General features: G+C 37.7%; 1 protein-coding gene across 3 annotated transcripts; it reads left to right on the top strand.

Moving 5' to 3' along the window:
* Positions 1-13102: 13102 nt before the first annotated feature.
* On the top strand, positions 13103-22396 carry LOC126585936 (uncharacterized). Of its 3 annotated transcripts, none has more exons than XM_050250523.1 (4): positions 13103-13776; positions 14599-14700; positions 21497-21682; positions 21938-22396. In XM_050250523.1, the coding sequence occupies exons 1-4, from the start codon at positions 13237-13239 to the stop codon at positions 22211-22213; spliced, it is 1104 nt and encodes a 367-aa protein (XP_050106480.1). In that variant the 5' UTR covers positions 13103-13236; the 3' UTR covers positions 22214-22396. The 3 variants fall into 3 exon arrangements, with proteins under 3 accessions (XP_050106480.1, XP_050106471.1, XP_050106491.1); XM_050250514.1 differs by having other exon boundaries at positions 13104-13776; positions 21929-22396; XM_050250534.1 differs by lacking the exon at positions 14599-14700 and having other exon boundaries at positions 13109-13776; positions 21929-22396.
* The last annotated feature ends 684 nt before the right edge of the window (positions 22397-23080 follow it).

The following is a 23080-nucleotide window of genomic DNA, read 5'->3' as shown; positions in this document are numbered from 1 at the left end:
TAAGCATAGTTGTGGGTAACATATACACACTAGGGCTATGTTGAAAAAATTGGTAACTCCTACATGTAAGCCTAGTGGAAAGTGAGCAAAAGTTTGGAATCTGAATCCAAGCTTGAACTCCAATAGATGCATTCCTTGAGCTGGCCACCAATGCTACTTTCGCATGCCGTTTGATCTGAAGACCAGAAATACATAGTTGCTTCTTGTGGTACTAGGGAGGCATGAAAATGAAAATTAAGTTGCTATAAATGTGTGGTGGGAGGCTTCCAATGTTAAAAAAAAAAAAAAAAAAAAAAACTGTAGTATTAGTAATTTTCCTTTTTGGATAAGTTCATAATTTATACATATTTTACATCAAATTCACTAGTCTTTTGTTAGTTAGTTTCTTATCTTTTTGAACTATTTACTTTGTTCTTGTGTTTTGTAAGATTTTTCAAGCAAATAAGAGAAAAGAAGCACCAGGGAGATTTTAAATAACAAATTCGTCAAAACCACCTCTGTAAATCAGCTAAATTTTACAGTGAATTAATAACAACTCATAATGAACTAGAGAATAAGCCTTTATGCTTGAAAAGTCACCGTTGTCTATTTTCTAGAGCATTTTACAGTTTTCTAGAAGAAATTATGTCAATTTTAATATTGAAAGGTTACCAAGAAGCAGAGCAGTTTGTAACTGAAAAAACAATAAATACAATAAATCCTAAGAGCCAAAACTGTTACAGCCTAGAAACCAAAGGCTTCATTCCTAATTGGCTTTAATTAGAATTGAATCCTTATGATGGTGAAAAAACCCTATAACACAATCGAAAAGGCAGCAACCGAAAGAGGGGGACGAATGAGCAGACCTCATTGTATTCTTTTCTTTCAGTTTTTTCTAAACTCCTGAAACTTTTGAATTTCTTTTGCTTTCGTAATCATGTAACTAAATATGATTACAAATTTGTTAAGACATTTTGTTTGAATTTCTGTTTGCTTCCTAAATCCGCCATGGTGCCTTGCGGGCATGCCGGGGATTTGCTCACATACGAGATTGGTGGGGTGCGGGCGTGCCACTACTAGATGCCGCTAGTAGACGGGATTTGAATTATTGAGGTTGCGCCTGAGTTTGACTTCGAACCAAGAGTTTGTGCCATTTGAGTGGGAGTTGCTCAAATTAAGGTTCTTTGTTTGCCTTAAAAATAAGGACTTTACTTATATGGAGAGATAGAACAATATGTAAATGACAAGGTTGCTTGGAAATATAAATGACAGAGGAAAATGACTAATATTGCAGATTGCTTGTAATTTATATGACTGGAAATGAGTACATAAAAGCTACAAATCAGATCGATACTACAAGTGAGTAGCAGAGCTAATAAACAAGAAAAGCAAAGGATGCCTGGCTAAAAATAAATGTCTACAAGGAAGCTGATGAGCTAATTTGAGTAGAGTTTTGATTGGTTGTTTTGAGTGTCCATAATCCTTGTGCTTGTGCTCCTTTATATAGAGGTCTGGAAGAAACCCCCTGCTGAGGTTTTTGTACTTGCCTGAAAGAAGCTTGGGCAGCTTGTATTGTGAAATATTTAGACTAAGCAAGTTTGAATCTCCACCACATATCTCCACCACTTGTAATAAATTAATAATAAAAAGAAGCAAGTTGTCTTCTTTCACATGCTTCCTGCAAGAATGCCTGCATGTTTTTCCAATCTACTGGAAGGCATGCAAATCTCCACCACCCAAACAAATTGGAGAAACAATATTATAATGTCCACTTCCAGGCAATTTTCCTAAGCTAGCCTTCTTGCATAATAATCCTCCAAATGCCATATTTTACCCCAATGACCCAAATAAGTAAAAATGGGCATATTTTGAGTGCAAACAGTGCCCCCCAAGTTTTATAAATTTGAGCAAAGTTTGTGAAACTTACAACTCCACTGCTGCCAAGAATGATGTCGAAGGAAGAGGCACGTCTACCTCTTCGGTCTTTCTGTTGTTGATAACTTCGGCAAGAGGAGCAAGGCAAATTGGAAAGAATGTTGTCTAGCTTGTGCTCCTTCTCGTTGATACCAAAAAAACGTGGGAGCATCCTTGTTGATTACAAAAATGGTAAACTAAAAAAATGCCCGAAGTCGGGCAAACTGGAAAAGAAATGAATAACTTGGGCAACTATTTCCTATATCTTTTTCTTTTTGCCTCTTTATATATATATATATATATATATATATATATATATATATATATATATGGTATATAAAGTTCTTTCGGGCAGAGCACCTTTTTTTACTCTTTAATTATAAGATATATATAGTACTATTGGGTAATAGTGACAGACAGACAGGGAGAAAGAGAAAAAAGGGAAAAGAAAGAAAAAAGAGAAGGGAAGAGGGACCGACACTCTTTCTGGCAACAAAGATCATAAGAGACAAGGAAAACAAGAGGAAAGATAGAGAAATAAGAGAAAGAAAATGAAAGAAAATGACAGCCACTTGGGCTTCGGGCTACAAGAAGAAAAGCAGCCAGTCTTATATTATAATATAAGATATATTTTTTTGTTTCTTTTCAGTACTTTTCTACTATATGTATATATATATCCCACTTGGTCAAAATAAAGACAACAGACTTTAACAGACACGGAGAAAGAGAAAGGAAAAGAAATAAAAAGAGAATGAGACAGAGGAAGAGAAAGAAATAACAAAAAATAAAAAAGAAGAAAAAGGGAGAGACCCTCTTTCGGACCAAAGGAAAACAGAAGAGATAAGAGGGAGAAACAGGAAGAAAAATGAAGAAAAGGAAGACGACAGGGAAAGAGATAGATCCTTACAGTCTTGTATGATTAGTGCTCACACACTCCTCTCCCTAGCCAGCAAAAATCCAGATTTCTCTTCCCATACTGAAAGATAATCAGATTGCATTTGTTGCTCACTTATCTGTTCTATTGAGCTGTACTGGAATTTGCTCTGCTGGTTGATGTTCTTCGCCCAAGCTGCGACTCCAAGACACCACCCATGTATTCGTTCTGGAGCCACAACGCCACCCCAGGCTCATGGGATTGCCTCGCGCTGTCTTCCCCATTTTTGATTTTTTCGCTGCTCGCCTCATTTTGACAGATTCATCTTTCGCAAAATTTCCATCTAGTCGTTAAGGAAAAGGCCTGCTCCATTGAAGCATGAGTCATAGTTTGGGAAGAGTATAATATCCTGATGGCGTCATCTTGGATGGCAGAAGGACCGAGAAAAGCTCCGTCGGTCATTCAGGAAAACTTCAAAAACAGTTTTCTGTACTCTTCCTCCAACCCCGGCTATTCAACTTAATCTGAGAACCCAAATAAGAAGATCAGGTGGCCATTGATTTTTAGACGACTTGTTGATGGGAACACCGTTGATCAGAGCTGGTGAATGGTTACCAACAGCTCGTTTTGTAATGGAGGAAGCATGTTGCTGTAACTGCCGCATGTCACTAATCTTTGATTGCTGCCTAAGCAAAGACTACATCGTGCTGGAATGTGGACCGTTTATGTGCTCTTGACCAATGAATTGGGGATTCTAAAGCCTTTTAATTTCATCAAATTACTTTTATGCCCAGGGCCACTTCCTCTTTGTGATTTTGTCGGGCAAGGTTGTAACTCCATTAGGGATTAGCGGGCAAGATAGCCCAGTCGGGCAAGATATTCATGCTCTAGTGACAACGGCTTCCAATGGGTTCATTCTTTCGTACGGCTCCTCCTTTTACAAATGGCCATGACTTCTTATCTTTGGGATATATGAGTGATAGGAGCATATTTATGCGACTTAGTTGGCTTGTTCTTGTGCATTTATGTCGTGTTTCCTTAGTTATTTTAATGTTTAAAGTCATTTTCGTGTGTTTTCAGATTTTAAGGACAAAGTAGGCAAGAAGATGCATTTTGGAGCATTTTGGAGCAAAATGGAGCTTGGAATGCATGTCACATATTTGGAACCAAGGTTTGGACGAAATTGAAGACTTAAAGAGGCTAAGAATGTGAAGAATTAGTGTACAAAGGATCAAGAACTCAGCCACAAAAGGACACACATCCTTGCCGTGCAATCCACATAGCATTCCCTTTGGATTCCCATGCATGCTTAATCATCCTTGTCCCCTAAAATATTTCTGATTTCATGCCTCAATACACTCAATTATCACACTCAATTGCTGCATACCTCTTGTTCCCTTCACCCATCAGATTTCACACAACTTTCACAACCATTCCATGCACCAATTGATGCTCCATCATCCACATTTGGGATCCAATGCTGTGTGCAACACATGTTGCTGCACCTTTGACTAATTTCTGAAACATTTCACCTCCCCTTTTCATTTCCATGCAATGAACACAATCATTCATGCTCCCTAGCTGAAATACCACTCCATTTTACCCTCCATACTTTGCATCATTGCTCCATTTTCATCCTTGGACCATTGCACACCACAAATTCACCCTCCTTGCTGTGCATTTCCCCCACTACCTAATCTGATTCTCTAGGGTTTTTGGGGCCTATATAAACATGTTTACAACCCTTGGCAAAGGGTTGAACCTCCCATATTCATCATTCATGCAGAAAATTCGTCAATTCTCACCCTAGGCAGCAAAACACCCTAAAAACACCATTCTAGTGCCCAGAAAACATAACAGCCATTCCACCCTTTTTGCCGAGTTTTCCACCACCCTCCAACCATCAAACACTCCTCCACACTCACCCTAAACCTTTCCATACCATTCCCCATCCATTCTACACCATAAAACTACCCAAAACCTGTCCACAACCCAATCTGCCGCAAGCAAGGGAAAGGAGGAATCTTGGATGCACTTGCTGCCAAGTTGGAGCATTCTAGGTGTTTTCTTTCTTTGGATTTTAATGTCTAATTCATGTAATCTTTGTGTTGCTTTAAGTATGATTGGCTAATTTTGTTTTGGTTAAGGGTGGATTCAAAACCATGATTATATATGTGAAATAAGTTGATTACTTTCAGTTATCGTTGTATAAGTTGTGAATACAATTTGCTTAACCGTTTGATTTAGAACTTATTCTTGTATGTTGGTTGAGAGTGCACGCTTAATTTGCATGCTTGAATTTGATGCTAGGATATAAATTTGTTTCACCTAATCGTTATGAATTTATATTCGTAAGTACTGAAGGTCGCTAGTCACGATCGTGTTAAGTAGATTCCTGGCAAGAGTATCATGCTTTTCATAGTTACGAATGCCTTGTTGATGCTTACGATTTCCAAAGAACGTAATGATTCTAACTTGTGTCTTTATCATGCTGTTCATATAAAGAACTTGTTAGGAATAATTTGTTTGCGATGCATATTCATCCAATTCAATGATTCTAGGGAAATCTGAAGGTTAATTTAAGCAGACCTAATTAACTTGGAGTGTCGAGATTCATAACTTATTCAATTGATAACTGGAAATCGATTTAGGTTGCATATATTTCATGTGTGGAGAAGAACCCCTTAGCCATTCCATCATCCATTGATTCTTCATAACTTTGTATTACAATCTGTTTCTCTTACAATCTGCCATTTAAGTTTATTTTCGTCCAAATCAATTCCCCAATTATTTTGAATTCCTAGATTAATTGGAAAGTGTGTTGGTTTATGTTTTTAAGTGTTTTGGTACAAGTTAAAACCCAAATTCGTCCAATTTGATGCTTTGTGTTCAAAACTGCCCAGAAAGTGTTTTTAAGGCAATTTTGAATCTTTTGATTGCTGTTTTGAGTTTTTGGTTTGTTTTAGTATTTTAAACGTGAGTTTTGCATTCTTTGAGTCTAATCTAGTGCTTTAAACTTTGTTTTTACATTTCTAAATCAGTTTTCAAGTGTTTAGCAATCCCTCCTAATCCCCGGTCTAGAACGATCCCTATTTACATACTTTGCTACAATTGATAAAAAGAGGGTTTAATTTTGTGTGTTAACTTATTTTTCACATCAATAAGCATCATATATTTGCTCCACTTCCCAAGTCGCTCGATTGCTGCCATTGTCTTGAGTTCCACCAAGAATATTGCCAGAACTTCTTCAAGAGTGGTTGATCTCCATACATTGTTCGCCAAAGCCCTCCGGCAAGATTGTGGCTTTCGTCGGGCACCAACAATTGGGCAAGATAACCCTATGCTCCTTTTGCAATAGCCATTGAGAAGCTATTTGATAAGTTTTTTAGCAGGAAAGCCATAGTTTTGGCTCTTATGAAGCTCCTCATTCCATGAATCAACTGCTCAGATCCTTATATTTTCTGTTTTTTTTTTTATATATAGCTCACAACCCAATTTGGGCAACATAAAGAAAGAGAGAACAAGAAAAAGAAAAGGAAAGAAAAAGAAAGAAAGGAAAAACAAAAGAAAGAGAGAGAGAGAACGCCCTTTCGGGCTGACTGAAACAACAAAAGAAAGGAACAAAGAAAGAGAAAGACAGAGCCCCCCAGCAAGAAAGCCAGACAAAAACAAGAAAGCAAAATCTTTTTGTGGTTTTTGGAATTTTTAAATTTTTATATCTTTTCTTTGTGTCTTTTCTTTTCAATACATATATATATATATATATATATATATATATATATATATATATATAAAATCTCCATCCCCCTACTATAACATATATGTACATACAGCCCCTGTCGGGCAAAACACTTTTATCATATAATATAATATAATAAATATAGATACATAGATATAAAAGTAACCCTTTCGGGCAGCAGAAAGACATGTGAGAGAGAGACAGGAAGGAAAAGAAAGGAAGAAAGAAAGAAAGAAAAAAAAGAAAAGGAAAAGGAGAAGAAGGGTACTGGAGAAAATGCACAAAAGAATAACACAAAAGAAAGCCATTTGGGCAAATTGGATGAAGCCCCTTGGCTGCTCAAGTGTTATTTTTCTCTCAACACTCAAATCTTTTTCTCTTTTTAAAATTGAGTGTAGAGAGATCATACCCACCATTTAAATTGGCCATGCCATATAGCTTGGGAACCATAGGAGGTGGTCATTCATGTTTGATCCCAAGCTTTGTCCTCTTTGAGATCTCGATGCAGACAACATGCTCGTGTTGGCGGGGAAGAATGTAGGAGCTATTTTCTTCTTCTTCAGGCTCCACATGAGGTGTGGGCTCGTGCCCCCCGAGCGTTGGTGTTTGGCCTACAATAGCCACAAGCTCCATCTTAGCCGTTATCGGTTTTGATATGTCGGCTTGGTCTTCTACAACCATATCTATTTTCATAGATTTTCATTGGGTGGGGCCATTGTTTGGCCTTCATCAACGTGTATGATCTGTTCTTCCTTGGTTGTAGTAGGGTGAGTGTGCTTTGTAGAGGGGATTTGACACATTTGATCTATCAACTTTCTCAAAGTTTCTCCAAAAGTTGTATAGCTTTCCTCCACCTTTCTAAAACACTTAGTCACCTCTTCACCATATTCGATGCTTGCCATATGGAGTTTGGACACCTTCTCTAATTTGCCCACATCTTCTCTGCAGAGCTTTTCATCCGGATGATCATGAGTTGGCATTTCATATATTGGCTCTATGTACTCATTGGAAGCCTTTTGATACTCAAAGCCATTGGTTGGCCTATCATAGTATTCAAAAGTGTGATTGTCTTCAAAAGAATAATAACCTTCATCATAGCCATAAGTTGGCCAATCTTCAAGATTATTATTTATTTGATGGCCATTAGTTGGCCGACAATCATATTCCAGGGGACTTGAGTATTCTTCAGCCATGTACCCATAAGTTGGCAACTCATAGGTTGGCTCTATGTGATAGCCATAGCTTAGGCGTTCTTCAACACCGCCATCCTCCTCATACTCCGAAAAAACAGAAAAATCATGAACATAAGGATTGTTCATGATCTAACTTCATATAAGGATCCCACCGGGCGTGCCAAAATATGTTTGCTCCGTAAATCCGCCATGGTGCCTTGCGGGCATGCCGAGGATTTGCTCACATATGAGATTGGTGGGGTGCGGGCGTGCCACTATTAGATGCTGCTAGTAGACGAGATTTGAATGATTGAGGTTGCGCCTGAGTTTGACTTTGAACCAAGAGATTGTGCCATTTGAGTGGGAGTTGCTCAAATTAAGGTTCTTTGTTTGCCTTAAAAATAAGGACTTTACTTATATGGAGAGATAGAACAATATGTAAATGACAAGGTTGCTTGGAAATATAAATGACAGAGGAAAGTGACTAATATTGCAGATTGCTTGTAATTTATATGACTGGAAATGAGTACATAAAAGCTACAAATCAGATCGATACTACAAGTGAGTAGCAGAGCTAATAAACAAGAAAAGCAAAGGATGCCTAGCTAAAAATAAATGTCTACAAGGAAGCTGATGAGCTAGCCTTCTTGCATAATAATCCTCCAAATGCCATATTTTACCCCAATGACCCAAATAAGTAAAAATGGGCGTATTTTGAGTGTAAACAATTTCTTCTATCAATGGATGGAAATTGACTCACTATCTATATTAGTTAGTGATTAATTCTTAAGTATATGACTTCTTTGTATGCATACTTAGTAAGCATATATAAAATTCTAGTGCTATGAGTGCCTGCCCTTACCAAATGAGATCCTACATATTTTCAAGAGTAATGCTTGATAATTACAATTAACAAGTGAACCAATTTCTATTAATTATGATGCCCAGTGATGATTCAAACTCTTTTACTACTTAATGATTTCTACTTGTTAATCTGTAACGGCGATAGAGAGTGTTTCCGAAAGTTGTTTTGAAAAACAACATAAATACAACTTCTACTACGATATTTTGGGCGAGCATAAACCATTAGGCCAGTCGGCCGGTCATTGCAACTTCTTTGGCACCTACGGTAGAGATCGGAGGTATTTGGCCCCCAAAAGGGATTGGGGTTTTAGATCCTTGGCTCCGAGGTATACTCAAATCTTTAGTTTTATACTTGTTTGGGTTAATATTTAACTTTGGGCTTAGAGGAGAGAAAGCCCAAAAGAGTTCAATAAGAAGAGTTTCGCTCGAAGCCCAGACCGTCCATCTCAAGACCAGTTGGCGTTCCCCCATTAATGCAAAAGTTAGGTGCTTACAAGAGAAGTGACAACTGTTGAAAATCAACCTACTCTTAGCCCAAAAGTACTTTTTAGTGGCAATACAAGTAAAATACTGATGAGTCACTATCCTTCAATTGCTTTTGGGCAAGAACAAAGCCACAGGCGGTCGGACTAATTCGTCTATAAAAGGAGGAAGAGGGCCCAGAGACAAGGACACTCAACCAATCAAACAAACAAACATACAACTTGTCTATCAGCCAAGCAAATACCCAGAAAGTAGTGCTTTGTCTAGACTCTGCACCCTGTTTAGCCTTAGATTTCCTTTGAAAGACATCTTTTGTCTATGTAAATGCTTTGCTACATTTTCCTAAATGTTGTAGTATCGATCCATCGTGTATAAACTCATTTCCAGTCATCTCCTTTAATACTCAATCCTTTTGTAAACTGCAAAGAGAAGACACCGCAAGATGTTTAACCTTGCCCGACAAGGTGAAATCTTGCCCGACTCTCTTTGTTTTTGTCTTTCAATTAATAGATCTGTTGTTATAATGCATTCCCCAGTTTATATTCAAGTTATTTCTGGTCATTTGATGATCCAAAGCCCAACAGTTCTCAGATATGGTTCACTTAGTCTTTTAATTAAGATTGGAATGAATTAAACTGATGACTTGATCAGATATGGACCTTCACCCCTCGAGCATACAAGATAACTAAAAGTCTTTGATCTCAAGGCATAGAAAAGAACTTAATGTAAACTTAACCCACCTACAACAATCCTTTGATAAACAAGAAGTCAGAAATAACTTGGGACGCAAGTAATCTGCTTAAAACACACTTGTTTTACATCCGCCTAAACACCTAGTTGGTTTTGATTACGAGTCTCAAGGCCTACACCTAAGGCCCCATAAAGGCACCTTTTAGAACTAACTTTGTTCTCCTCTTGCAGTATTGTGACAAGCAGGAACCCGACAATCAACCAAAGTGCCAACTCCTCGAGGAGCTGTGTGCTCGAGCTAGGAACGCCCACCAGTCAGATTTCCTGCCCGAACAATACTCTACTCGTTCCTTGAAGGTCCAATTAATTAATAGTAATTGGAGGACGGTTAGTGTCTGTTCTGCATGACTCTGGAACGTTATAGCTAAGGAGCGGATTTCAGGGTCCCTTGACTTGCCATCTTTCTCTTATATTAGTATTATAAGTCACTTCTATGTCTTTGTATGCAAAGGGGTGTAGGTTGCTTTCTATGATCTTATATGCTTATTAACACCATTCTAGATTACATGCTTGGAACTAAATTAAGTCTACATAAGAAAGAGTAATAAGTTGTGTCCTAGCATTGAATTAACCTAAGCATCTTTATCTAGAAACAGAGGAATTTGAATGAAATAGAACATATTTGCATGATTATGTGGTGGTGGATAGCAATCCCCCTAGCTTGTTTTTCTTAATTTATGAACTAAACCTTTTTTCATTATTTCACTTTTGTTTATGTCCTGTTTTTATTGGATTTTATTAAAATTACCAAATCAACTCATAAAATCCCAAAAATTTGTGTGAGTGTACCTCCTCTGTGTATCTAGTATATGCATACAAATCTTCGTTGAATTTATATAAGTGAAAGTCAGTTTAATAAAGAATTTTCGGTGACTAGTCAGTAGGAATAACAATCCAGTTTTTTGTAACATTTCAGGTAGTTAGATAAGATAATCCTTTGGGGGAAGTTTTTCTATGCTACTGTTGACAAATCTTACTGTTAATAAGGACCATCAATAGGTGGTTGGTGTATTATTTTGTGGTATGCTTTTATTACTATTATGATGATATTCTTGGAGGCGGTGAGTACAAATGAAGCTAATTAAGACCCATGAAGAGAGTTCAAACCCCAACCCACCCCCCCCCCTCCCCTCTCTCCTCCTCCTCCTCCTCCAACCATGTGTTTTTCTCTTCAAAAAATTTGGGGGTCATCTACTTTCATCATCCAAAAAAAAAAAAAAAAAAAAAAACCAAGAACTTGTTTGATAACTATTTTTTTTTTACTTTCTAATTTTCTTTTGCTCATATATAAAAAGCAGAAACTTGTTTGATATTTTAAAATTAAAAATAAAAAATAAAAAACTGGTTTTAGTTTTCGTTTTGTAAGAAAGTTGGAAATGATGTTTTTTATTTAAGTTAAAATTGTAAATGTGAGGACATAGAATGAAAGGGCATGTCATAATGAGTCTGGAGTATTTTGTTAATGAATTTTGAGTCGTTAGGTCTCGACTCTCGAGGCCTGTCTGAAAGTCTAGGTAGGCTTGTCAATTTGTTGCATGACCAGTCAATCGGACGAGAAATAATAAAAAACAATAAGTTTCGAGTTGACTCGTTAATAAGTCAAGTCGTTATTCGGTCTTCCGGTAACATTTTGGATTATTATTTGGTCATTCGTTATCATTTCGGGTCGTTATAGTTCACAAGTTAATTAACAACCCGTTAAGCTAAAATAACGGTATAAAGCATAAACAACACAAACACAAACTATTTGTCAGGTCTAGACAATATGCACGGCAATTTATTGTATAACCCACTAAACTGATACGAAATGACACCCATCAACGAGTCGGTCCATTATCCGGCCACCTATTAAGAACATGTTAAGACAATGGGCTTGACGTGACATAATCTATCAAAATAACGGGTATTATACAAAAATAATACGAACACGACAAATATGACATGTTTGTCAGGGCTAAATCCTGAGCTCTTATTGGATCATAATTAATTGCAATAGTCAAGCCGCAGAGTCACTAAGTCACATGGTTCTAAATAGTTGGGTTTTGAGACTACAGAGCGATCCATGTTTACCGAATTGGTGACTGAGAAAATAGACCATAAAAAGATGAAAACGAAAACAAAAGCTTGAAATTTATTTTAGAGAGAGAAAATTTGGCTTGATTTTAATTTTTTTTTCTTTTGATAACTGAACAGTTATTAGATAAGTTTTAATTTTCAATAAAGTGAAAATGATATCTCAAAAGGAAATAATTACAAGGCAGATCTTAAATTTAAAAATTTCATAGTTGAATGATGAGCCATAGTCTAGGTGGTGAGGGATGGCCGGTGAAATAAAATTAGAATCTTTGATGAAATAAAATTAGAATCTTTGTTTAATACATACTTAGATTTTAGTTAAGCACACATAAAGATTTGTGAAACAATTTGCTATTATTTGTGTGATATAATATGCATGAGGCTATTTCTAATGCACCAAAAATTTGGTAGCAAGAGTTGTATTTGATTCTCAATTTGACTTAGGGGTGTGATATCCACACACCCCATTTTACTTCTCACACACCTTTTTAATTTTCGACCGTCGGATCGGATGAATTGAAAAAGATCAACGAACATAAATTATCATGAGATATGTGAGAAGTAAAATAGGGTATGTGGATAGCACACCCCTTTGACTTAATATGTCTACAACGTATGGAAAATGTTGGGACCCATATAACCTTCGTTCTATATGCAAAGTCTCGTTTGAATTTGGATGTAACTTGCGAGTTAAAAAGTGAGAACTCCCACTTTTCAAAGATATATAAGTTCTGTTTTTTTATATTGGAGATAGTCTGAGAAAATTAATTTTTAAGTTGATTGGGTCAATTTTTATGACCATGCATAATTTGTAGAGGTACAATGAAGTAACATTTTTGTTTAAACAAATAAAGTAACGTTCTTAAAAGGGTAATGTCAGGAAGACTAAATTTGCAAAATAAATGATGTGTCACCAATAAGAATAAGCATATTTATCAATGTGTAAGTAATAAATCAATCATCAACTTTCATGTTTTTTAGTTTTCAAAATTTTATCTACAAATTTAGTCTCTATAACATTACTCTTCTTAAAACTTAAAAGGGAATAGAAAATAAAACGTGATTATTATTATTATTATTATTATTGCTGTTTTGCTGTTTGTAATAATGAAAATTTGTTTGATTACTGATTGTGCTCAATGGTTTCAATCTTTCCTACTAAGCGAAGCATTCTTTGGCTCATATACCCTCATAGCCTAGCCTACTAGCCAAACCCCACACAACAAAACAAAGCAACCTCTCTCTCTCTCTCTCTCTCTCTCTCTCTCTCTCTCTCTCTCTCTCTCTCTCTGCAGTTTAAAAACCTTCCAAAAACCCCATTCCCATGTAAGAGGGTTAGAGCTCCAAATCATATATCTCTCTCTTTCTCTCTCTCAATATTATTTATGGAGCATGATCAGGACCAAGAAGCTCTATTTCATTCATACCCTTGTGCATACTACGTGCAAAGCCCATCCACCAACTCCCATTCCAACAGTGCTGATATCCGAAACCCCATCCCGGAATCTGAATTCCACTCCCCAACACGACCCGATCCAGCAAACCCAACCCTTCATGAAGAGGCCACTCGCTTCACTCTCTCGCACTACTTGTCCTCCCGTGGATCCAGTCACTCATTCCTGCACCAAAAAAAGATCTCCTTTGATGCACGTAGTAATGGCACAGGGACCGATAATTGCGAAAACCGTCTGGTTATCGTCAAAGGTAGTGATGATCACTTTGGCGATGAAGATGATGACGAGGAGTATTATTATGTGGTTGGGAAAAGATCGGGGTGGTGGAAGAGGTATTGTTCATATCGATATTCGGATTCGTTTGTATGGATACTTTTGCAAATAAGTTGGAGGGCTATGTTGAGTTTGTGTATCGCACTGCTTGTGTTTTACGTTGTTACAAAGCCCCCACCACCCAAAGTGTCTATTCAGGTACGTTCATCAATCTCTCGAAAAAGTACTCTATTTTAGTTTCAAAACTATGCGTATGTATTAAATCTAGCACTTATATATCACAAAAGATTCACCATACTAGGTGTATGTATTGCATGATTTGCTTCAGCTGGATTTGCAAGTGGCTAGCTAGTAGCATGCACGCCACATATTATTATGGTGGTAATTGAGGACACATGATTATGGCGAATAGAATATAAATACCTAATGAAGAACTATAAAGTGAACGTATGATCACAAATATAATAACACAATATATTTTCACCTTAAAAAAAAAAAAAAGAGAACTAGGAATTATGCCAATTGAATATATGATTAGTGGCCTTTCTGCCCAATTTGTTGCCAGAAGTTATTTTAACTTGTCTTGTAAAATAGGAAATTTAGTTTATACATATCAGAAAAATAAAATTGAAATTACGAAATGCAATGACCATTTTTTCATTTTTAAGTCTGATCAATAGTGATTTCCTTTCTTTTTTATTAGTTTGAGTTCAAGTTACCTTTCAGAAAGACAAATATATATATATATATATATATATATCATTTTTTTTCCCTTTTGATAAAAAATTATGTGATGTACATTTAATTTATTAGCCTATGTTTGCAGGTGTTTTAGTTAGCATCTTGTTTGCTTTTTAAACTTTTACCGAAACCTAAATAAAACAGAATTCATTAGTTCCTAATCTTGAAAATATGTTAAATGAAATTTGCCCTTTGTAAGTTGAGGATTATCTTTTCTACGTTGTACTGTTGTGTATGAAGAAAAAGAAAACCAAGAAATTATGATAAGATTGGAAACAGGCATTAAATTACTTCATATTTGCTGGATATGAGCTTGGGATACGCGCGTTAAGCCGAATAAAGAAGAAGCACAATCATGAGACTCAAAGCATAAAGCCAATGGTAGACATTGACTTAGTCAAGTTAATTAGAGTAGTTTGCATTTTTTTTACACTCAAGTGAATATTGCTTTCTATAATTTAAATAAGTTTAATGCAGATATCTTATTATATATAAATAAAATTAAAAACACAAAACAACTAAACTTGAATCACCTAAAATAGCTCACATATTGCTAAAATATCCTCTTGGTGACTACATGATCAAGAAATGCATAATGAGTCGCCCTTAGCTAGGCTACGTTTGGTGTGGAGACAGAGAACTTGGAAATGAGAAAATGTTGCCTTCTAATGTTTGGTAAGTTCATGTTTGAGAGATGATTTTCTAGCCATAGGAAAATAGGGAAAAAGTGAAATCCCACCCCTCCCCCCCCCCCCCCCCCCCCCCCCGCGGCGCGCGCTTGCGTATTCACTTTCCTTCCTCATGAAAAAAAAAAAAAAAAAACACTGATAGAAATATGTATCGTTACCAAACATAGGAAAGGAATTTTGCATTTTCTCTCTCCCAGGAAGAGAATGGGAAATCATTTCTCATGAATTCCTTTTTGCGTACCAAATGCAACACTAGATTGGATATCAAGGGTTAAGTTTTTTTTTAGTAAAACAACAAAGTCAATCCCACCTCAATATTGCTATCATGAGAAAAAACAATGAAGTAGATTATTAAAAAAGCAGAAAAGTACAATTTGTTAAGTGGGACATAAAGTCTAAAAACTCTGAGAATGATATCAACCATAACAAACAAAACCTCCAACAATCAATGCAAGTTATGAAAAAGGTAACAAAAGATAACCTATTGAAAGTGAGTGTGGAAGACCTCAATAATCACGATGAAAATACTACAAAAGAATTTAGGAGAGTCCCACCAAACAAGACCAGTAAAAAAGAAACCATGATTGGCAAGGGCATCAACAACTTGATTACCTTCCCTATATATGTGAGAAGGCCAAAATGCATTTGGAAAATTCTATGCGAGTTCTTCCACTCCATTCTCAATTGCCAAGTTACCAGTTGCGAAGAGCGTAAGAAGTCAGAACCAAAGCAGAATCAACTTCCTACCAAATAAAATCCAAATCCCGAACTGAAGCTAATTCAATAGCTTTAATAGCACTATTCCCTTTGCCACAACAGAGCTAGGAATCTTCGGTTAGAACAAAAAGCTCCAAGAACTGGCATTTAAAATCCCGAAACACACCACTAGAACCAACACGACTGAAACCACTCTTTCATCATCACTATTTAAATTAACCCACCATATGATTGGGAAGAAGCCAACACAGCTCTAAACTAATGGGGGCTCGACGAGCCTTAAATGTAAAACCAAATCTCTTCAACACACATAAATCATGAAATCATTATTCATACAACAAGCTTCTATTTGAATAATGGATCTGACCAACAATAAGCTTAAAAGCATAATCAATATTCATTCTAACTTCTTCATGCCGGGCTTGGTTTCTCTAGTACCAAATACACCAGAAAGTAGAAACAAAAGTTGCCAACCACAAACCTCGTAATTGAGAACTCTTATTCAAGGCCAATCCGCGCAATGAAAACTTTCTAATAAGGAGCCATGAAGTGTATCCATTATCCAAGCCAAAAACATTCCAAATATGTTGCCTAACTGACATGATAAAAGTGCATGTAACAAATGTTGGGGCTTAAAAAGTCTTCACTACTTTGGAGATGTTTATCTCACGAAGAACAATGTAAAGCAGCGGAATTGATAGACAAGAGAAAGAAAGAACACTCAAAATATTACACAAATTTTTTATTCTCACACAAACATTTTTTTTTACAGAAATAATAGTGTATTTCATTAATCAACATGAATCATTACAAGGGTGTCATTGGGTACATAGCTTCAGTGACAAAAAAATTGATCTGAAGTGAATTACACAAATAGACAAATAAGAAGAAACCCCTAAATGACAACCACAAGAGCTAACATACAACCGCCAAGCCCACAAGAGCTACCAATACAGATCTGTTACAATAAACGATAGCAGCAACAGAGAAATACAGACAACCACAACGGACATAGCTAAAAAGCAAGGCCACAAAAAATCATCGCGAAAAAGCGAGATCACATCAAGTCATCGTTTTGTTAGCAAACGAGACTACCAAAACGGATCGCACAACGAAGACCAATTTGACCAAAACAAACAGTGACACCACGGTTGTTACATTTATATGCAATGACTATGACTAAGAGAACGTAACCTTATAAATTGTGCTTCTAATTGACCCGAACTTCTCCCACGAATTTGTTAAAGACTCCCAATGATCTGCCTCCATTACTAACTTCATAATTAATGTGCTTGAGTCTTGTTGATGCACAAAACCGGAGGTCTTGGAACAACGTAAATCCGACCGTGAATCTGCAAGTAATGTAAATAACACAAGATATATCGTGGTTCACCCCAAGGTTTGGGCTACGTCCACACTGATTGTATTATATTTCTCTGAAAAGTGAGGGAGAGAGAGAGCTTAGAGCTTAGGGGATGTGAAGAGGCTTCATCAATGGCCTCCCCTAATTGTGAGGGTGAGGGGTCCTTTTATAGAATAAGGACTCCTCACTTATTATATATTTGCCCATTCCTTTATCACATAATTACATTTAAGTCCCCCGAGTATTTATACGAGGCCCTAAATATGGTATAAACAGTAGTCCCCCAAGTCTTCAGTCAAGAGAGTCTTTTGGCTGGAGACTTAAAATTCAGTCCATGTGTGGGCCGAAGTAACTAGATATTGTCTTGAACTGATGCTCAATATGAGGCGGTGCTCAATCTGAAATGATGCTCATCTAGAAGTAGCACATGCTGCGAGGCTGCTTGACTTGTGGCTTATGTTGCTTTGGTTGGCTCAGCTTGCGGCGTTTGAAGGTGAGGGAGTCCCTTTTTATAGAATAAGGGCTCGCTCCTCAATACATGAATGATGGGCTAAAGTTGATGCTCTCTAATGATGGTGAGGGAGTCCCTTTTATAGAATAAGGGCTCGTTCCTCAATACATAAATGATGGGCTAGAGTTGATGCTCGCGGCGAGACGGTTGCTCAGTAGGCGGCGATGCTCTTTAATGGTGATGAGGGAGTCCCTTTTATAGAATAAGGGCTCGCTCCTCAATACATAAGTGATGGGTTATGAGTGATGCTCGCGGCGAGGCGGTTGCCCAGCTGGCGATGTTGCTCTCTAATGATGGTGAAGGAGTCCCTTTTATAAAATAAGAGCTCGCTCTTCAGTACATGAATAATGGGTGCTCTCTAATGAAAGTGAGGGAGTCCTTTTTATAGAATAAGGGCTCGCCCCTCCATACATAAGTAATGGGCTAAGTCCCCCAAGTATTTTTCATGAGGCCCAGTTGAGGCCCAATATATGGTGTATAGTGTAGTCCCCCAAGTCTTCGGTCAATAGAGTATGTTGGCTTGAGACTTCAAATTAAATCCATGTATAGGCCGAAGTGGCGGTGGTTCGGAGGCGGTATTTGTATACCTTGCACTGAAGCTTTGTAAGTGAAGCTTTGAAGCTAGAGCTTTGTAAATGAAGCTTTTGAAGCTAGAGCTTTTGTAAATGGAACTTTTGAAGCTGTAGCTCTGTAAATGAAGCTTTTGAAGCTGATTGACATGAGTGATACTCATGAATGTTTATGTTGACTGACATGAGTGATGCTCATGAATGTTGTCATGAGTGATGCTCATGAATTTTAACATGAGTGATGCTCATGAATGTTGACATGAATGATGGTCATGAATGTTTATGTATGATTGTCATGAGTGATGCTCATGAATGTTTTATGTATGAATGTCATGAGTGATGCTCATGAATGTTTATGTATGAGTGACATGAGTAATGCTTATGTATAATTTGGAGTACTGGGCGTACTTTTAATCACCTGGTTGGTGGCATGAAGGAAAGTACGGGTTGTACATTTCATTACTTGGTTGGTGGCATGAATGACTAGTTGCCAAATGATATTAGAGTACGGGTTGTACATTTCATCACCTGGTTGGTGGCATGAATGGCTAGTTACCAAATGATATTAGAGTACGGGTTGTACATTTGATCACATGGTTGGTGATAATAGCGGCGGGTTACCAAATAATTATGGAGTACTGGGCGTATTTTTGACCACCTGGTTGGTGGTAATAGCGGCGAGTTGCCGAATAATTGTGGAGTACTGGGTGTACCTTTGATGACCTGGTTAGTGCTATTTCGAGCTTATGGGCTTTCGCCTTTTGCAACATGCCAGCCCATTTGTTTTGGGCCTTAGCCTTTTTTTTTTTTTTTTTTTTTTTTTTACACTTGGTATGATACTGGGGATACAGATGGTGATAACAGTACATATACCAGCAAAAAATAAAAATAATGTCTGCGGTGCCCGCGTATGCATGCATATCTTCGCTTTCTCCACTTTCTCTTCTTTTGTGCTGTCCACTCTCTTTGTGCTTTTAAAGATACATCACAGATGACCTATCATCACACCTCCACTTTTCTAACAGTGCTGCCCTCTTTCTTTTTCCTCTTCTTTATGGTAAGGCATAATGAGTGGGATCCTGAGTAATGGACCCATCCACTGGTTTTTTAGGTCAGGCATGGGAACAAACCAGAGCTGGCACCCATCTCGAATGATTGTCCCGTCCAATACATTTATCATGGGCAGGGGAAAGGCAGGCTGAAAACCTGGCTTCTTCGGGTTTCACCATTGGTTTCCACGGGAGGCCCACTTCCACACTAATATTTGAAGAATAAGTATAATAATAGATATTATTAAAACTATCTTGCTTTAAGAAAACGTGGCCAACATCTTGTAATAAAAGAAGGCTTATCTTCTATGGTTTGGAGAGTGGGATTGTGGGCTGGTAGATAGTGGGATAGTGTCCAACAAACAAAGTTGATGCCGTTGATGCTTTGTCAGTGCTGCAAAGTTGATGCTCTATCGGTATTTCATGAGCCCACCGTTGCAAGAAAGCTCTGCTTTCAGTTCATAGGAAAATAACATACCGCTTCGCCACTCTTCTCCAAACACTCGCAGCTGACTGAGCAGATCATCACTGGCTTTGATTTCCACTTGTTGAAGGACAATGAACCGAGAATCCCAGCTTTCATGAGTTGTAGTTTTCTTACGCCCAGATAAACTAGAACTTCTATCAAGAGAAGAAGACAAAGAACCGGTTTTCAGCCCACTAGTGACTGTAGGTGTTCGAGCTGATGAGGAAGAAAGCTTTGAGGCCGACTTCCTGACTCCACTGCTAGCACTACTTATCCAATGAGGAAGTCGCCCTTCTTGAAGAGGAGGATGAAGTGGACAGTGCAAGTTTGACAGCAGGCTTCCTGACAGTCTCTTGTTTACTTACACTCACATTTGACAAGGATGATTTATTCAGACTCCGGTCTAATGGCGATCCTGAAACCGACTTTCTAACTTCTGAAACACTGATTCTAGTCGAAGATTTAGTAGTAGCAGCTGAATGCAATGAACTCATTCTAAGCTCTGGGAAAGACAGCCTGATAGGATCCGCGAGCCAGACCCATACAGGAGGTCGTCGAATCTTGGAGTATGAGAGGACGCCGTTTTGGGGAAGGAAACACCTGGATCTCCAGCCCCTGCTGTAATTGGTCCACTTGTGGAGGACTCCGACAACGGTGGCCTCAGATCCCGATGCTCGGTCGGCGGTATTAGCTTCAGATCTGACCTGCGCCAGACTCGTCGGGAGGCTCCGGGTCCGGGACAACGAGATCTCCGACGATTAGTCACCGAGACCTTCGAGCGTGATGCAGCAGAGCGGGAGCATTTCTTCGACCCGTATTTTTGCAACTGGGGGTAGACACCCCCGCTTCTTCTTTGCAATCGCCCGTCGGTGGTAGCTGGTTCACGTCGATGCCCCCCAGGAACGATCGGGGCCCACCCCGACACCCCTCCGAGTTAGAATTTAGATCTCATATTTAGCTGAAAGCGGTTGCTGCTTTGATTGTTATGGGTGTGAGGAAAATTCAAGCTGAGACCAAGACCCAAACGTGTATGCTTCCAAGTGGTTGTGCCACATTTTGCTGCAGTGGTGTAGTAGTACGGGTTTTGCAGTGACTGTTTATGTGTTTGGTTTTTGGGTTTTTGCAGATTCACGGCGGAGGTGAAAAATTAAGAGAAAACCGACATAACTTTTTGTGTCGATTCCCACAGACGGCGCCAAATGTTGATGCACAAAACCGGAAGTCTTGGAACAACGTAAATCCGACCGTGAATCCGCAAGTAATGTAAATAACACAAGATATATCGTGGTTCACCCCAAGGTTTAGGCTACGTCCACACTGATTGTATTATATTTCTCTGAGAAGTGAGGGAGAGAGAGCTTAGAGCTTAGGGGATGTGAAGAGGCTTCATCAATGGCCTCCCCTAATTGTGAGGGTGAGGGGTCCTTTTATAGAATAAGGACTCCTCACTTATTACATATTTGCCCCTTCCTTTATCACATAATTACATTTAAGTCCTCCGAATATTTATACGAGGTCTAAATACGAGGCCCTAAATATGGTATAAACAAGTCTCACAAAAGAAAAAACCGTAATGTTCTATCATGGGAACACAATGTTCTAATTCCCAGGCTACAAGGATTAAAAGCCACAAAATGAACTAAATCAATAAAATTAGTAACACTCACAAGCTTACAAATCCTAAGAGCATCTTCAAGGCAAAGATGTAAACCTGTAATAACACTTTTACCTTCATATGACATCTTTATTGAACTATTTTATTGTGTAAAACTATTTTGCTCTAGTGAAAGTTTGTGAAGTCTCGAAACTGCAGATGGCAGGAATTGACCAATTTGGGCTTGGGGAAGGAGTGGATGGCTCGGGCGTCACAACTAAGTTCCTTACCTGCAATTGTTCCATAAATCTCATAATAGAGAACAAGTCTAAGCTCTTTAGCCTCCACATTCGTCCTCCAGCGATGGAAATGTGCTTCGGCCGGCTACCTTTTGCACTATCACATGTAAGTATACGTGTGTGTGTGTGTGTGTATTTGCTCAATTTTGTGCCTCATTTAACTTGTCACATACATTTAAATTTAATTACATTGGTGTTTGCTTAAATTGCCTGTTTGTAAATAGAAAGACTCGTGTCTGATTGTGTAGTCTAGATTAACGGTTTGACAAAAGAATTTTCCACACGCACACACACATGTGTTCATGATATGTCAATTTGTTCCGGTCCACCAGTCATTATTCAAAGTTTTCAGGGACCAAAGCTATATGCTGAGAGTGGGTCATCAAAATTCAAGTTATATGTTGGAACAAGGAATAAGCCTGTGTATGGTGCTGGAAGAAGCATGGACGATATGCTCAAATCAGGGAAGGGTTTGCCGTTGGTGCTTCGTGTGAAACTGAGCTCAAGTTTTTGGGTCGTTAGGAATCTCATAAAACCTAAATTTCATCACCAAGCAGAATGTTTGTTGGTCCTTGATAGGGCATATGACAAAAAGCATCGTACTCAGGCATACAGTAGCACCTGCATGATGACTTGAAAGAAGATGAGGGATTCATATATATGTTGTCCGGACACAAGCCAGTGCCGTCCGGTTAAGTAAATTCATATGTTGTATTTGTTATGTATTTAAGCCTGATGTCGTTAATTTTATAAAAGGATTTAAACCCAACGTCATAAACAAATTATCATATTGGATCCTAATTACATTTTTTTCCCTTAAGTTTGAGACTTTGAGGTACAAATGTCGGCATTTCTATCCACTATGCACAATTTAATTAGTGAGTGGCTCATACTCATAGTAAATTATTAGATTGCTTTTTTCGTTGCCACTATACATTAGTTGGCTGTTGTAGGTAGGTAAATTGAGAATGAGTTTTTTTTTTTGGCGCTCCAAAAAAATGTCATGAAAATATAACAAAAAATTTGTATATGGAATACTATTTGTAAGGATATGAATTTTTTTGGAGTACTATTTATAACAAAAAATTGTGATGTCATTTTGTTCAAAATTATTCTGCTTTGATTTAGTGCACTTTATATTATTTTCAATCAATTTTTTTTTAAATACTTCTACTTTCATTGTTTTGGTTTGTGCTAGTTGTGTGGTTGTAACTCAAATTGTCCATGTATCAAGTTTTCTATCTTCTTGTGTTTGCATCTAAATATAGGTGAAATTGGACTATTTATTGTAAATTTAGCCGTTTGCAATTACGAAGCTTTTTGAGTTTTAAAGTACAAATACAAAAGTTTAACTTACTTTTGCATACAATACATATGTAGCAAAAATAAATAAATAAATCATTTGATTTTAAGATATTTTTTTTAGCTAGCCCACCCATAAAATAATTTATGGCTCCACCAAGCGGGTCGGAGTGGCGTAGTGGCGAATTGGTAATGGTTTGGC

Source organism: Malus sylvestris, chromosome 2 (assembly GCF_916048215.2).
Source record: "Malus sylvestris chromosome 2, drMalSylv7.2, whole genome shotgun sequence".
NCBI lineage: Eukaryota > Viridiplantae > Streptophyta > Magnoliopsida > Rosales > Rosaceae > Malus > Malus sylvestris.
This window is presented reverse-complemented; position numbering and strand designations above follow the sequence as displayed.